Genomic DNA, 15,750 nt, shown 5'->3' with positions numbered 1-15,750 from the left:
GTTTACCTGGATTTTTGTGAAGCTTTTGAAAAATATCTCATATTATCTAGAATTCTAGATGATAATATAATCAGATATATTCAGAACTGGTTGTAGGATCAGTCTCAAAGAGTAATTGGTTCAGTGTTACCATGGCAGGAGGTCTCAAGAGGAATACCCCAGGCATCTCTGCTTGGCTCTGTGTTATTTAATATTTTTTATAAATGACTAGGATAGAGGTATATATAGCATGCTTGCCCATTTTGCAGATGACACAAACCTAGGAGGAATAGCTAAGACATTGGATAACAGAGCTCTGATTAATTTTTTTTTCTTTTTTAAATGTAATTATTTTCTTTTTAATTTATGGAATAAAACAAGCATTTTCATAACATATAATAGAAAAGATGATTGCAAATGAAACTGCAAATCTATCGTACAACTTGCTATTCCTTTTAAATATATAATAAAGTTATTACGTAAATTTCTTCCCCCTCCAAGAAGGCTACCATTAGACACAAATAGGTATATGTATAAAAAAGTACATATAATATGTACACATATATGCATACATAATACATGCTTCTATCTATCAGTTCTTTCTCTGGATGCAAATAGAACCTTTCTTCACGTGTCCTTTATAGTTAATTTGTGTATTTATAATAGTCAAAATTACTTATTTGCTCAAAGTGGTTCTTAAAGGTCTTATCAGGGTGGAGCATTGGACTGAATCTAATAAATACTTCAATAGCAATAAATGTAAAGTATTGCACTTTGGCACAAAAACAAATCAGCTCCACAAGTACAAGACTGGGAGGTATGGATGGCTAGCAGTTGTTCTGAAAAAAGATCTAAAGGTTTTAGTGGACTGCATGATTCCTATGAGCCTGCAGTGTAATAGGTTGGTCAAAAAAACTAAATGTGATCTTGGGCTGCATGAAGACACATGGCTTCTGGGAATGGGGAGCTGATAGTACCACTGAATTCTGCCCTTATGAAACCTCATTTGAAGAACTTTGTTCAGTTCTGGATGTGTTAAGAAGGACACTGATAAGCTGCAGCCTGTCCAGTGGAGGGCAACCAGGATAGCGCAGGGCTTTGATTCCATGTCTATAAGGATCAATTGAAAGAACTGGGCCTATTTACCCTGGGGAAGAGAAGACTGAGGAACATGATAGCTTTAATTAAGTATTTGAAGGGCTATCATTTCAATTTGCCCTATTTGCCCTGAGAGGAAGGAACCAGGAGCAATGGGTGGAAACTTCAAAGTAGCCAAATCAGACTCAATGTCAGGAAAGACTTCCTAACAATGAAAGGTATCCAAAAGTGGAGTGGCTTGCCATAAGAGGTGGTGGTTGCCTTATCTTAGAGGTCTTCCCACAGAGGCCAAACAACTGCTTATCAGGAATGCTATGTTGTGGGTTCCTGTTGTGTATAAATAAGACTAAATTGAGGTAGCTAGTGGCTCAGTGGATAGAGCACTGGGCTTGGAGTCAGGAAGACCTGAGTTCAAATCCAGCCTCAGACACTTACTAGCTGTGTAACCCTGGGCAAATCACTCAATATCTGTGTGCCTTAATCCACTGGAGGAGGAAATGCAAACCAGTCCAGTGTCTTTGCCAAGAGAACACCATGGACAATATTGGTATGCTATGGTCCATGGATGGGGTCATGAAGAGTTGGGCATGACTGAAGGGCTGAACAATAGCAATAACAACAAAAGACTAAATCGAATGGCTGCTGGAGTCCCTGCCAAGCCTCAAATTCTGTAATTCAATCCACTATGACATGACCATTCCTTGAAGATAGTAGGTGTTTAATAATTGCTTTATGAGTGAATTAGTGAAGCAATATCTCTAGAAGCATCCATTTGGAAATATCATACCTTTTTTTCTTCCCTCCCCGCCAGCCCTGCCCTAGAGATGGCTACCATCAGACACAAATAGGTACATATATACGATATGTGTGTGTGTGTGTGTGTGTGTGTGTGTAAGTTTATTCTATACATATTTTTAGCTATTAGTTCTTTCTCCAGATGCGGATAGCATCTTTCTTCATATGTACTTTATAGTTAATTTAGATATTTATAATAGTCAAAATGACTTATTTGCTCATTGTTCTTGAAACAGTATTGCTGTTACTACATACGGTATTCTCTTGGTTCTGCTCATTCTTCTCTTCATTATTTTGTAAAATCCTTTCCATGTTTTTCTAAGATTATCGAGCTCGTCATTTCTTACCGCACAATAGTCTTCCATCACAATCATACACCGCAACTTGTTCACCTATTCCCCAACTGATGGCCATCCCTTCAATTTACAGTTCTTTGCCACCACAAAAGAGCTGTTATAAACAATTTAGAACACAGAGGTTCTATTCCTTTTTCCCTAATCATCTTTGGAAATAGACCCAGTAATGGTATTGCTGGGTCAAAGGGTACAGGCAGTTTAATAACTCTTTGGGCATAATTCCAGATTGCTCTCCAAAATGGTTGGATTAATTCAAAATTCCAACAACAATGAATTAGGGTCCCAAATTTTCCATATCCCCTACAACATTTTTTGCTTTCCCCTTTAATAATTTCAGCCAATCTAGTAGGTGTAAAATGATATCTCAAGGTTGAAAAATCAACAAAGCTTTAACATTTTGCATTTGAAGTCTCTTGGGTACTATTAAGGACTCTAATGTTTGTGTGAGGTATGGCATTTTTGTGTTTACCCAAAAGAGTGGTAAAGAGAGTGACAACAGGTAGAGTGCAAAAAACACTGGACAGAATAATACTGGGTTCAAATCCCAGCTGTTCCATTGAGCAGCTCTGTATGGCCTTGAGTAAGTCACTGAAACTCTTTGGGCCTCATTAGCAAAATGGGGATGATATTTGCATGTGCCCTGCCTTGAAGGGTTGTTCTGGAGAAAGCATTTTATGAATTGTAAATATATTTTATTAAATTTGGATAGGGACTGTACCTGTGAATTCATTGTTATAGAGAATTCCTTGATGAGAAAAACCTTTCTACCAAAGCTGATTAACACTTTCTATGTGACTTATATGCTGTATCTCTCAAAAACGTTTCTTAAAAACAGTTTTAAAACTCAAGCCATTTCATAAAATATAAGTACCTACATGGAGAAGCTGCTGTCATCCAGGTTTTTGTTTTTATGGTGAGTCAAATTGCCGTTTGAATTGTATAATAAAGTTGATTTTATTATTTTCAGAAGTACTAGGGATTTGGTACATAGCCCATTGCTGGGTTATTTCCTAGTAGAATACTCCTTTGAGAGCAGGGATTATTCTATTTTTATATTTTCAGAGGTTTACAGTGCCTTGCATATTGTTTTGGGGAGAGGGGATCGGGATGGTCCTGATCCAAGATTTTTTTCAGGGTAGGAATCTCACTCTAGTGATGCAAATCTGCAACTGTTCTTTAATTTATAATCCTAGAGAGCTGTCTAAGGTACTGAAAATTAAATGCCTTGCTTAGGGTCACACACTCAGTATGTATCAGAGGTGAGATTTGAACTCAGGTCATTTCAACTTTGAAGTCAGCTCTCTATCCACTATATATACTATGTCACCTCTATTTTGCACATAGGCTGATAAATGATGGTTGAATTGACTTGAATTTTTCAAATAATATTCTTAATGAGTGTGTCAAGACAAATTAAGAGAGACAAGGTTGACGTAAAGGGAGTTGGTCTCAGAAACCTGGTTTCAGATCTTACCTCAGACTTATACTAGCTTTGTGATCCTGGGCAAGTCACTTGTTTTCCTAGTACTTTAGGGAAGTATCTAAGAATATACATTGCAGAGAAGGCAAAAACTTGCTTTGGTAGAGTTTCCTCATCTGGAAATTTCCTATCCTAGTGAAGTCGTAGGTTTTATTTCCTATCTCTATCCCTTTCCCCAAACAGAGTAAGATGTTTTCTGACTCAGTGTCTGTGTTACCATCTCCTCCCAGGTCTGCATGGTGGATCAAAGAGAGAAACCATTTCAGCTCTTTTTAGAAATTTGAATGAACCATTCAGTGTGGGTTTAGCTGTGTCTACTCAAGCTTTGAACACTTTCTGTCAAATTTTCTTGAAGCCAGCTTGTGGCATTACAAATTAGGAGGAGCTCATTTAAAAGCATTGTTTCTAGATCTCACACTTGGTTCGCTAGGAGAGCTTTGATTATTTTCTGGAAGCCAAACTAGGCATAAGTGTTAGTAAATAGTCTTAAGTATGAATGTCATTTCACTAGACTGGAAGGCAGAGCCTGCCCTGGTTGTTTACAAGGGAAGCTCACCCGACTGATCTGATCAGAATGCATTCCATTCGAATGCCTTCAGCAGCAGCTGTCAGAGGAGCATGTCTCGTCTAACCTGGATTGCTATCCAAGCCAGTGATTATATTATAAAGTAACAAAACAACAGAGGAAAAGCAACTGAAAGCATTTCAAGGAGTTCACTCACCAGCTGTATGAATTGTTGCTCCAGGTCTTGGTATTCCTGAGAACTCCTATTAAAGAGGTCATTAGAAAAGGGTACATTGGTGACTCTCAGGCTGAAGAACACCACCAATTCTCTCCCTTTGGTGGATGTGGTCATAGAGCTAGTGGTAATGTATTTCAAGGTGGTGGTTAAGGTGGTGTCTACTGAGCTGGCTTCTGGGGTGAAAGCATAGTCAACATCCACCTTTACCTCCTCCATTCTGTCAAGCTCTTGGGTGCTGTCCTGGGTACCTGAAATTCGAGTGCTGCTTCCTGAAGTCCCTAAGGAAATTGTGGTTTTGGAAACAGATTGATCATAGAAGGGACTGGCTACCACTGGAAGCAGAGTTGTTTGATCAATGGAAAATGTGCCTGGTTCAGGTTGAAAGAAGTCACTCCATCCAGTGAAAAATGGCAAAGATTCCATCTGGGTGGGAGATGCTGAGCTGAGAGACCAAAGACTATCTATGATTTCTGCAGAAGCATCACCTGATGATTCCATTATATCTGAAAGTTCCCCTAAGAATAGAAAAAGAAATAAATAACATTTCAAATCAATTTCATATTTAAAATACAAAAATTTTTTATTTGAATTTTTAAAAGTAAGTTCCCCGTGTTTTAGTGGTCATTTTTTAAATTAATTAATTTATTTAACATATTTAGTTTTCAGCATTGATTTTCACAAGAGTTTGAATTACAAATTTTCTCCCCATTTCTACCCTCCCCCCCACTCCAAGATGGCGTGTATTCTGGATGCCCTGTTCCCCAGTCAGCCCTCCCTTCTGTCACCCCACTCCCCTCCCATCCCCTTTTCCCTTCCTTTCTTGTAGGGTAAGCTAAATTTCTACACCCCATTGCCTGTGTATCTTATTTTCTAGTTGCATGCAAAAACTTTTTTTTTTGTTTTTGAACATCTGTTTTTAAAGCTTTGAGTTCCAGATTCTCTCCCCTCTTCCCTTCCCACCCACCCTCCCTAAGAAGTCAAGCAATTCAACATTGGCCACATGTGTATCATTATGTATAATCCTTCCACAATACTGTTGTGAAAGACTAACTATATTTTGCTCCTTCCCAACCCATCCCCCTTTATTGAATTTTCTCCCTCGACCCTGTCCCCTTTCGAAAGTATTTGTTTTTGACTACCTCCACCCCCATCAGTCCTCCCCTCCATCATCCCCCCTTTTTTATCTTCTTCCCTCTTCTTTCCTGTGGGGTAAGATTCTCAATTGGGTATGTATGGTATTCCTTCCTTAGGCCAAATCTAATGAGAGCAAGGTTCACTCATTCCCCCCTCATCCGCCCTCTCCGCTCTTCCTGCAGAACTGCTTGCTCTTGCCTCCTTTATGCGAGATAATCCACCCCATTCTATCTCTCCTTATCTCCCTCTCTCAGTATGTTCCTCTCTCATCCCTTAATTTGATTTTATTTCTTTTAGATATCTTCCCTTCATCTTCAACTCACCCTGTGTCCGCGCGCTCTCTCTCTTTCTCTCCCTCCCTCTCTCCCTCTCTCTATACATATATATATATACACATAGATATATACATACATACACATTCACCCATATATATACATAAACATATATGTATGCATATTCCCTTCAGCTACCCTAATACTGAGGTCTCATGAATCATACTTGTCATCTTTCCATGTAGGAATGTCAACAAAACAGTTCACCTTTAGTAAGTTCCTTGCAATTTCTTTTTCTTGTTCTTTTTCTTGATTACCTTTTCATGCTTCTCTTGATTCTTGTGTTTGAAAGTCAAAATTTTCTATTCAATTCTGGTCTTTTCACTGAGAAAGCTTGAAAGTCCTCTATTTTATTGAAAATCCATATTTTGCCTTTTAGCATGATACTCAGTTTTGCTGGGTAGGTGATTCTAGGTTTTAATCCTAGCTCCATTGACCTCCGGAATATCGTATTCCAAGCCCTTCGATCTCTTAATGTAGAGGCTGCCACATCTTGGGTTATTCTGATTGGGTTTCCACAATACTCAAATTGTTTCTTTCTGGCTGCTTGCAGTATTTTCTCCTTGATCTGGGAGCTCTGGAATTTGGCGACAATATTCCTGGGAGATTTCTTTTTTGGGATCTATTTGAGGAGGCGATCGGTGGATTCTTTCAATTTCTATTTTGCCCTGTGGCTCTAGAATATCAGGGCACTTCTCCTTGATCATTTCTTGAAAGATGATATCTAGGCTCTTTTTTTGATCATGGCTTTCAGGTGATCCAATAATTTTTACAGTCTCTCTCCTGGATCTGTTTTCCAGGTCGGTGGTTTGTCCAATGAGACATTTGACATTGTCTTCCATTTTTTCATTCCTTTGGTTCTGTTTTATAATATCTTGATTTCTCATCAAGTCACTAGCTTCCACTTGCTCCAATCTAATTTTTAAAGTAGTATTTTCTTCAGTGGTCTTTTGGACCTCCTTTTCCATTTGGCTAATTCTGCCTTTCAAGGCATTCTTCTCCTCATTGGCTTTTTGGAGCTCTTTTGCCATTTGAGTTAGTCTGTTTTTTTAAGGTGTTGTTTTCTTCAGTGTTTTTTTCAGTATTTTTTTGGGTCTCCTTTAGCAAGTCATTGACTTGTTTTTCATGGTTTTCTCACATGCTTCTCAATTCTCTTCCCAATTTTTCCTCTACTTCTCTAATTTGCTTTTCCAAATCCTTTTTGAGCTCTTCCATGGCCTGGGACCAGTTCATGTTTTTCTTGGAGGCTTTTGGTGTAGGCTCTCGCACTTTGTTGACTTCTTTAGGCTGTATGTTTTGGTCTTCTTTGTCAGCAAAGAAAGAATCCAAAGTCTGTGACTGAATGTGGGTGTGTTTTCACTGCCTGGCCATATTCCCAGCCAACCAACTTGACCCTTGAGTTTTTCAGTGGGATATGACTGCTTGTAGACTAGAGAGTTCTATGTTCCACGTTTGGGGGGGAGGTGCCAGCTCTGCCACAGCAGCACTGCTCCTTCCCCAAGAACCCCCAACCCGGACTGGGCTTAGATCTTCAGCAGGCTGTGCACTCCTGCTGTGATCCGCCACTTAATTCCTCCCACCAGGTGGGCCTGGAGCCGGAAGCAACAACAGCTGTAGCTGCCCCACCTTCGCTGCCCCCGGGGCTGGAAGCCGAACCGCGAACTCCTTCTACTCCCGCAGCTTTTCCCACTAACCTTCTCCACAGTCTTTGTTGTTTGTGGGTTGAGAAGCCCGGTAACTGCTGCAGCTCACTGATTCAGGGCACTAGGGCCCCCTCCGCCCAGCTCCTGGTCTCTTTGGTCCCCGCCACTCAGGCTGGGCTCTGCTCCACTCCATTCCCAGCTCCCAGCTCCCAGCTCCCAGCTCCGTGTGGGATCGATCTCACCCAGAGACCACCTAGGCTGTCCTGAACTGGAGCCCTGCTTCCCTCTGCTGTTTTGTGGGTTCTGCCGTTCTAGAATTGGTTCAGAGCCATTTTTTTATAGGTTTTTGGAGGGACTCTGTACGGAGCTCACACTAGTCCCTGCTTACCAGCTGCCATCTTGGCTCTGCCCCCTCCCCGTGTTTTAAAAACTAGATCAACCATATGTTTTTTCATCCATGTCCTATATCCTAATCATATATGTTCCCCAAGGCTCAATCCTGGGCCTCTTAATTTTTCTTTCTATATGTTTTCTTGGTGATTTCATCATGTCAATTGAGTTCCATTATCATTTCTGCGCAGACAACTCTTAGATCTGAATATCAATGGTCTCTCCTTAGCTCCAGTACTACCCTGTGTAGTGACTAACATTTAGTAGGTACTTAATGAATCCTTATTGATTGCTTGTTTTTCTATTAACTTATTAAATACAATCCAATTGGAATATTGTCCCCACAGATGGGGATTCTAGAATGTATGAATGTGTGGGTGCTATATATATTTGAATAAAAATTACTCTTTAATTTATTTAGTTTGAATCTATGATTTCTTCAAAGTAGAGAATTCCTGACATGGAAGCTACCCATCTCTGCAGGTCATCAATCACTCTACTAACTTAAAAAAATTTAATCTTTGATTTCATTCATATAGGGACTCCCTCTACCAATACAAAGTGATACTTGCCCTAAAACGTAACTTCAATGTTGCTTAGTAGGTCTGAGCAGTTAAATGTCTTCCCCAAGGTCATAGCTAGTATGTATCATAGGGATAGTAAACTGAACCCAGATCCTCTTGACTCCAAGGCTGGTCCTCTACTCATTACACCAATCTGACTTTCACTCTTATTATGCTTCCTAAATAACTTTTGTAAAGGAGCCATCTGGGTTTCTTGACATTTAATGACCCTGTCACTTGACATTGAAAATTTCAGTAGCAGTTCTGAGTTTCCACCGGTTCACTGAAAAGCATTCCCCTGATATTGTAATGTTAGAGTCAACTCTATTTATCTGTGAGCCTGAAATGCCAAATAAAGCTCTCACAGAAAGATGTGGTGGGTTATGAAAAATGGTCCAGCACTCATAAATCAAGTACACCACATATAGGTAAAATATTGGGTGGATCCAAATAGCAGGACCTCTGTTATTGCAACAGGAGGAACTTGGCAAATATCTGGGGAAATGGCGCTGAAGTCCAGATACTAAGCATGATGAATGGACTGTCTGAATTCAGTGATGCAATCTCTGGCCTCTTCTGTCAGCTAATTTACTACAATGAGATCAGTAGAACTGAGGTTTTGAGTGATAAATAGATTTGAAGGGCAAAATCATATTAGTGGTTATTATCTTTGTCAAACCACTGCCCATTTCTTTGTTGTGCACAGTGATACCCTGCTCACTCACTTCTGCAATTTCTGCAACTGAGGAATATCTTTACCTATGGAATTTATTCAGCAGTCTGTGGAAGGCTGAGTGCTATGAGCTAAACTGTCCTTGGGGACCCACGGACACTGATTCCTATGGAAAAGCATTAGGAATAAATGGAATGTTTTGTGACATTAGAATTTTGCTTTGGCTTCTTTGGGCATTAGAAAACTGTGTTCAGGTGCCTCTTGTCAGAACATGATCTTTGGTCCTTTCTATTCATGCTTTGGGTTGGTAAGTCTATGGCAGTTAGAATGTTTGCTGTTGACTTTATGACCCTGTCTTTGTGTGGTCTAGGTTTTGAATTTGCTAGGCTTTGAATCATTCTGGAGTGTCACATATAATGCATAGACTCTGACCAATCCCAAGTAAATACTCCATTATGCCATCAATTCTACCCACAAATAACTTTCATCACCTCACTTTATAATCTGAGACCTTAAATGGCAACATCTAAGCAGTTCCAAAGGTCAGCTGTTTCTCTGTCTTATTGATGGGTCATTCAGTTATTTAAGCATGATTAAGCCAAGGCTCATTACATTCTATTTTGGCTTCAGATCAAAGTGATGGGTGTAGAAAATGTCCAAGTCTGTTTAGATGAGAAAGAATCAGGCAAATCTTGCTTCAACTACTCTTGTCTACAGCCATCGTCAAGTGTCCCTCATGCTTAAAAAACACAAAATTAACAACAACAACCATCACTTGACCTTCTCAAACTGTCATCTCCTTTCAAGGTGTCACCCTCTATCTTCCTTTTACAACTAAACTCCTAGAAACAAGGACAACGACTTTCCATTTACTAACTCTTTAACCAATGCCTTGACATCTAGCAAGGATAGGTCATAAGGATGAGTACAATCTGGCTTCCAACCTCCAACTCGAAACAAATCTCTCCAATGATCTCTTAACTGCCAAAATGAATGGCCTCTTTTTGGTCCTTATTGTTTTTTTAATCTTTTTGTAGCATTTGATACAGCTGTGCATCCTCTCATCTTGTGTACTCTCTCTCCACTGGGTTTTTGTGATACTGCTCTCTGTTGGTTTTTATCCTACCTATGTGACTGTTCCTTTTCACATCCTCATATCCTGAAGCTAGAAAAGGGGAATTGACCAAGAGGGGTCATATGACTTTGCTTGGTTATTATGCATAAGATGTCTCCAAATGGGGATATTCCTCAAATCTCTGCCATGGGATTCTTCTCCCTCTTTGGGTGACCTTATAAGCTCCCATGGGTTCAATTATCTTCTCTACATATTTGATTCTCAGATCAATGGATATTCAACTCTACTTTCTTCTGACATCCAGTCGCTATACCACCATCTTGCTATTAGACATTATGAACTATGTGTTCTGTAGGCTCTCAAACACAGCATGTGTAAAACGTTTAAAATACATTAGCTTCCCCTTTAAAACCCATTGCTCTCCATAACTTCCATATTTCTGTCGAGGACACTGCCATCCTTCCAGTCATAGTGGTTCGCAACCTCAAAGTCACCCATAACTCTTTATCCTCCTTTACTCCACATAGCCAATTAGTGGCCAAGTCTTCTCAATACTCCCTCTGCAATGTGTCTTTCACTCATCACCTACTTTCTCAGATACCATCCTAGTTGTGGCCCTCTATTGTGATAGATAGCCTATTAATTGGTCTCCCTGACTCAAGTTTATCCCTTCTCTAGGCCATCTCCTACATGGCTGCCAAAGTGTTATTGCTAAAGAACAGTTCTGAATATGTCATTCCCTTGCTCAATAAACTCCAGTGACTCCCCTATTACCTCTTGGTTCAAATACAACGTCCTCTGTGTGGCATTTAAATCCCTCATGATCTGGCTCCAATCTACCTTTCTAGATTTATTATACATAATTACTCTTCACTCTCTTTTCTATCTAGCCATACTCATCTTCTTGCTCTTGCTCACACATGTCATTTCAGCTCCTATCTTGATGCCTTTGCTAAGACTATCTTTCGTGTCTGTAATTTCATTTTTATCTCTTAGAATCCTTACTATTCTTTAGTGCTAAACTCAAGTACCACTTCCTACATGAGACCTTTCCTGATCCCCTAGGGCTAGTGCCTATCCTGCTCCACTCATTTCCTTGTATTTAGTTTTAATATATTTTCTATCTTATCTTTTCTCTACTTAAATGTATAAATGTTGCCTTCCCCTATAGAATGCAATGTCTTTGGGGGTAGGGCTTGTTTCATTTTTCTTTGTTTCCTTGCCACGTCTGGCAGATGGAAGGTGCTTAATAAATGCTTATAGATTGATTAATAGAAAATATGCTAAAACAAATATGGGATTTTGTTTTATTTGATTCATTTGATTCTTATGTCATAACGTGATATAACTATAGAAAACCCCATGAAAATATCAATATATTTTTATGTTGCAATAACAAAATCAAAGTGAACCAAGCCAGGGCCATTTGTTTTCTTATGTGGGCTTTGACTCCTATTAGTATAATTTTAGTTTCCTTTTTATGGCTGCTATTTGGAGGAAATTATGCATAGAAGAAAAGGTTCATGCTAATAATTCTACTTTTAATTTCAAGTATCAGAGCATGGAGGAACAGAGACAATATCACAGTGGGATTATCAGCTTTGGCAGTATTAGTCTCGGAATAGAAGCAGTATCAGCTCTGGTGGTAATGCTTGGCATGGCAGGCCTCCAGGCCAGCTGGAGGATTTGGATGATGAGTTCCTGAAGCAGATCACAAAGCTGGCATAGAGTTAGGACATAGTTGTGTTGGGGGATTTCAACTATTTGGACATCTGCTGCTCTCCCTGTGTTAAAAGCAGAGGTGATAAATTCTAACTTGCCTTGCTGATGGGTTTTTTTTTCCTTTCATCTTTCAGCAGGTAGAGGTCATTTAAAGTCTAATTCTTACCAAAAAGAGAAACAGATTGACCTAGAAATGACAGGAAAGTTGGCAGTGATCATGACATTTTAGAATTTATGATATATGATGTGGATACTGGGTATCGTCTGATACATGCTGGCCTTTAAGAGAATATAATACCATGAGTTCAGAGACATAATAGGCAAAACATTACATACTAAGACTAAAAAGGGGGACTTGATCAAGAGGCAGCATAGCAACTCAAGAATGAAATTCCAGTGTTTTAGTTATAATTGATTATAATGACGAAGAAAAAGGTAAGGTGACTAATGAGACAGATGTGCAGTCATGTTTGACTGTTCGTGACTTCATTTGGGATTTTCTTGCCAAAGACACTGGAATAGTTTGCCTTTTTTTTTTTCCTCCAGCTCATTTACAAATGAGGAACCGAGGCAAACAGGATTAAGTGACTTGCCCAGGATCACAAAACTAGTAAGTAGGTCTGAGGCCAGATTTGAACTCAGGGCTTCCTGACTCCAGGCCCATGTTAAAATCCACTGTGCCACCTAGCTGCCTATGAAGTTGGACAGGAAACTTACTGACATGTTAACTTTTTAAAAAGATGTTTGCCAGCACTGGTAAATGAGGATAAATATAAAAGAATGGTAAAGTCCTGTGAAAAAAATGCAGAAATCCCTAAGCCCAGTAAAAGTGGCAGTTTTTTTAAATATACAATAAGGGCAACAAAAAAGGCTTCTTAAAAAGCTATGTTAGGAGTAAGAGGAAGACCATTGGAAGGATAGTCAGGACTCATTATTGAGGGGGGGAGTGGAAGATGTAGTGAAGAAGGTAGAATTCATTTTTTTTACTCCTGTTTTCTCTGACAGGGTGGATGATCTTCAACTTGGGAAGGATAGAGCAGAAATGGTTAACAGGGAATTAAAACCTAAGATAAGTGAGCTCAAGTCATTTGGCCTGGATGTATTATATTCCTGTGCATTGAAAGGGCTTGCTGATACAATTATCGAATCACTGTCCGTGATTTTTGAGAGGTAATGGGGAATAATAGTGGGGGTGCTGTGAGATGGGTGACAGACAAACATTACCCCAATTCTCAAAAACAGGTTATGTTGTATAGTGGCTAAAGTACTGAACGTGCCGCTAGAAAGACCTGGATTTAGTTCTGCCTACAATGCCAACTTAGCTGTGTGACCATGGGCTAGTCACTGAACATTTCTAAGTCTATGTCCTAATCGGCATGGATGGTCTCATACCTGCATTAGCTGTCTCACAGGGTTGTTGTTCATGTGTGATACTATAATAAAGGTCTTTGAAAACTAAAAACAAACAGCAATGATTATAATTATTATGTTGGGTACTTCAAGTGATAGGCTGGTGGACTTGATATCACTTGATGGTAAAATTCTAAGATCATTAAAGGGACAGTTTGTAAGTACTTGGAAAGGAAACAGATGATCATAGCACAACACTTCTTAGCATGGGTTTATGAGGAATAAATTAAGTCAGTCTAATTAATAATGAATAGGTTGGGGAAGTGCCTCAGATAGAATATACCTGGATTTCATCAAAGAATTTGACAGTTGTTTATGATATTCTTGGGTAAAGATACAAGCTAGAATTAAGGGGTTTGTAATCTTTTTTGTGCATCATGGACCCCTGCCCAGTCCCTTCCACTCCCACCTTGAGGCAGTTAGGTAGTGCAGTAGATAGAGCTCTGGGCCTGGAGTCAGGAAGATCTGAGTTCAAATCCAACCTCGGATACTTATTAGATGTGTGACCCCGGGCAAGTCGTTTAACCTCTATCTTCCTCAGTCTTCATTATAAATAGCGATATTAACACCTACCTTATAATGTGAGAATTAGATGAGATAATACTTATAAAGTATGTAGAATCATGCTTTCACCTTGTAGGTGCTTAATAAATGCTTCCCCTTTAGCACTCTGGCAAAGGTTATAGGCCCCTTCTCAGAATGATGTTTTTAAATACATAAAATACTAAGGAAACCAAGTATGTTGAAATAAAGATATGTTTCCCCCCTGGATCCAAGTTCATGGACTCTTGAAATTATTCACAGACTCCTTAGGGTGGAGGGGAGGCTTTCAAGTGGAAAGAAGATAGTGGATATACTGGAGCTTTACTGGAATAGATGACCTCTAAATGAAGTCCTTTGGGGCTCTCAGATTTTAGGGTCAATCCTGATAGCATTACAGAATCAGAGTAAACTACTGGTTGCTATCTATCTTGCCATCATTAGGTAGAGATGATCATAAACTATATGGCCTGAATGTCTGTCTCTTATAGTTTAAAAGATTTTTCAGAGAGGTTTCATTCATTCTTTCAACTATTCAGTATATTTCAAAAAGTTTTCTCATTTAAATTAATTCTATATTTATAATAACATGGAAGCCAATTTCCTCTTACATGGTACACAATGTAAAAAGACCCTCAGAAACTCATGAATAGGTCCCTTCCCAAGCTCCACTTAATAGTTGTATTTTGGGCCCTCCTGGCTTAGAGTGAATGTCAATGGTAACCGTTTCTGTCTGGGACAGCAACCTTGAGAGTCTTCCCCTCCTAGCTTGATTCCCCCCTCTTTTTTTTCTAATTACAGGGGCCCTTCCTTGACTCACTTCTTAAAGAGGCCTATTCACTGAATGGGTGTTACCACACTCTAAGTGAATACATGAAAAAGCCTTAACCTAAAAAGGCCAGGGTCTCCCAGTGCATCCTGGGTCATTTCCAGTCATTCTGATGAATATCAGGTCACTGGCTTCAGCTGGCTCTGGAGGAGAAAGTGAGGCTAGTCACCTTGCACAGCCCTCCCTCACTCAAATCAAAGTCAGTTTCAAGTCATATCACCATTTCCTTGATGTCATGGTCCTCTTCAAAAACAAAGGACAAACACAATGTAGAAAGGGAATAGTGACTCACCATATTTCACTCTAGGTTAAATAATGCAAATTTCTTAAGCTTTCTTTAATGTAACTACTTTTCAGTTTCTTAGTAACTTTCATTTCTTTTCTGTGAGTTGCTTTCCTTTTAAATTGGAAGACAGCATCTCTAAGGTTTGATGGTGGCAGATGAACTCCAACTTGTCTACAATAAGAAGTAGTGGCATCTTGAATGAGACCATGTCTTCTCAAGGAATTAAACTGTCAACTTTTGGACATTGCTCATAACATTATGATAACTTTGGAAGGAAAGGGAACAGATAATTGAACAAATAAACCCTGGAGGGACCTTACTGTGATGTTCAGATGTTGTTATATAGTCATGGCCTTACAGTATCACAACAGAGAACCTCATGAGACTGATGGTTCACTCAGTAAAAGCCCATTTTAAAAGTCATTTCACAAATCCTAACACATCCTGCGTGTGCTTCTTGATGTGAATTCCTAGGTTTTGCGCCATAGTTGGTTAACCACTTCTTTTCCAAGTAATTGCACCAGATAAGTTAGAGCTAAACAATCTAAGATTATTGTGTTATTTTTTGGGTCATTGTTCATTTTTTAGAGTAAAAATGCATAGATTGATAATGGCTGATTATTGGCTCCAAAGAAGAGATAAGGAAATTCATTTCTCTCCTTTTGAAGAGTTGGGAAACTATGGGCATGGAACACTGCATAT

General features: G+C 39.3%; 1 protein-coding gene across 1 annotated transcript in view; it reads right to left on the bottom strand.

Annotated features, from left to right (window-relative positions):
- Nucleotides 1–15,750, bottom strand: part of IMPG1 (interphotoreceptor matrix proteoglycan 1) — a 318,324-nt gene that overhangs the window by 49,543 nt on the left and 253,031 nt on the right. Inside the window, exon 14 of the mRNA XM_036768304.1 lies at nt 4,431–4,966. Coding sequence (XP_036624199.1) covers nt 4,431–4,966 — 536 coding nt within the window. The remainder of the gene's footprint in view (nt 1–4,430; nt 4,967–15,750) is intronic.

Source organism: Trichosurus vulpecula, chromosome 7, assembly GCF_011100635.1.
Source record: "Trichosurus vulpecula isolate mTriVul1 chromosome 7, mTriVul1.pri, whole genome shotgun sequence".
Lineage (NCBI taxonomy): Eukaryota > Metazoa > Chordata > Mammalia > Diprotodontia > Phalangeridae > Trichosurus > Trichosurus vulpecula.
This window is presented reverse-complemented; position numbering and strand designations above follow the sequence as displayed.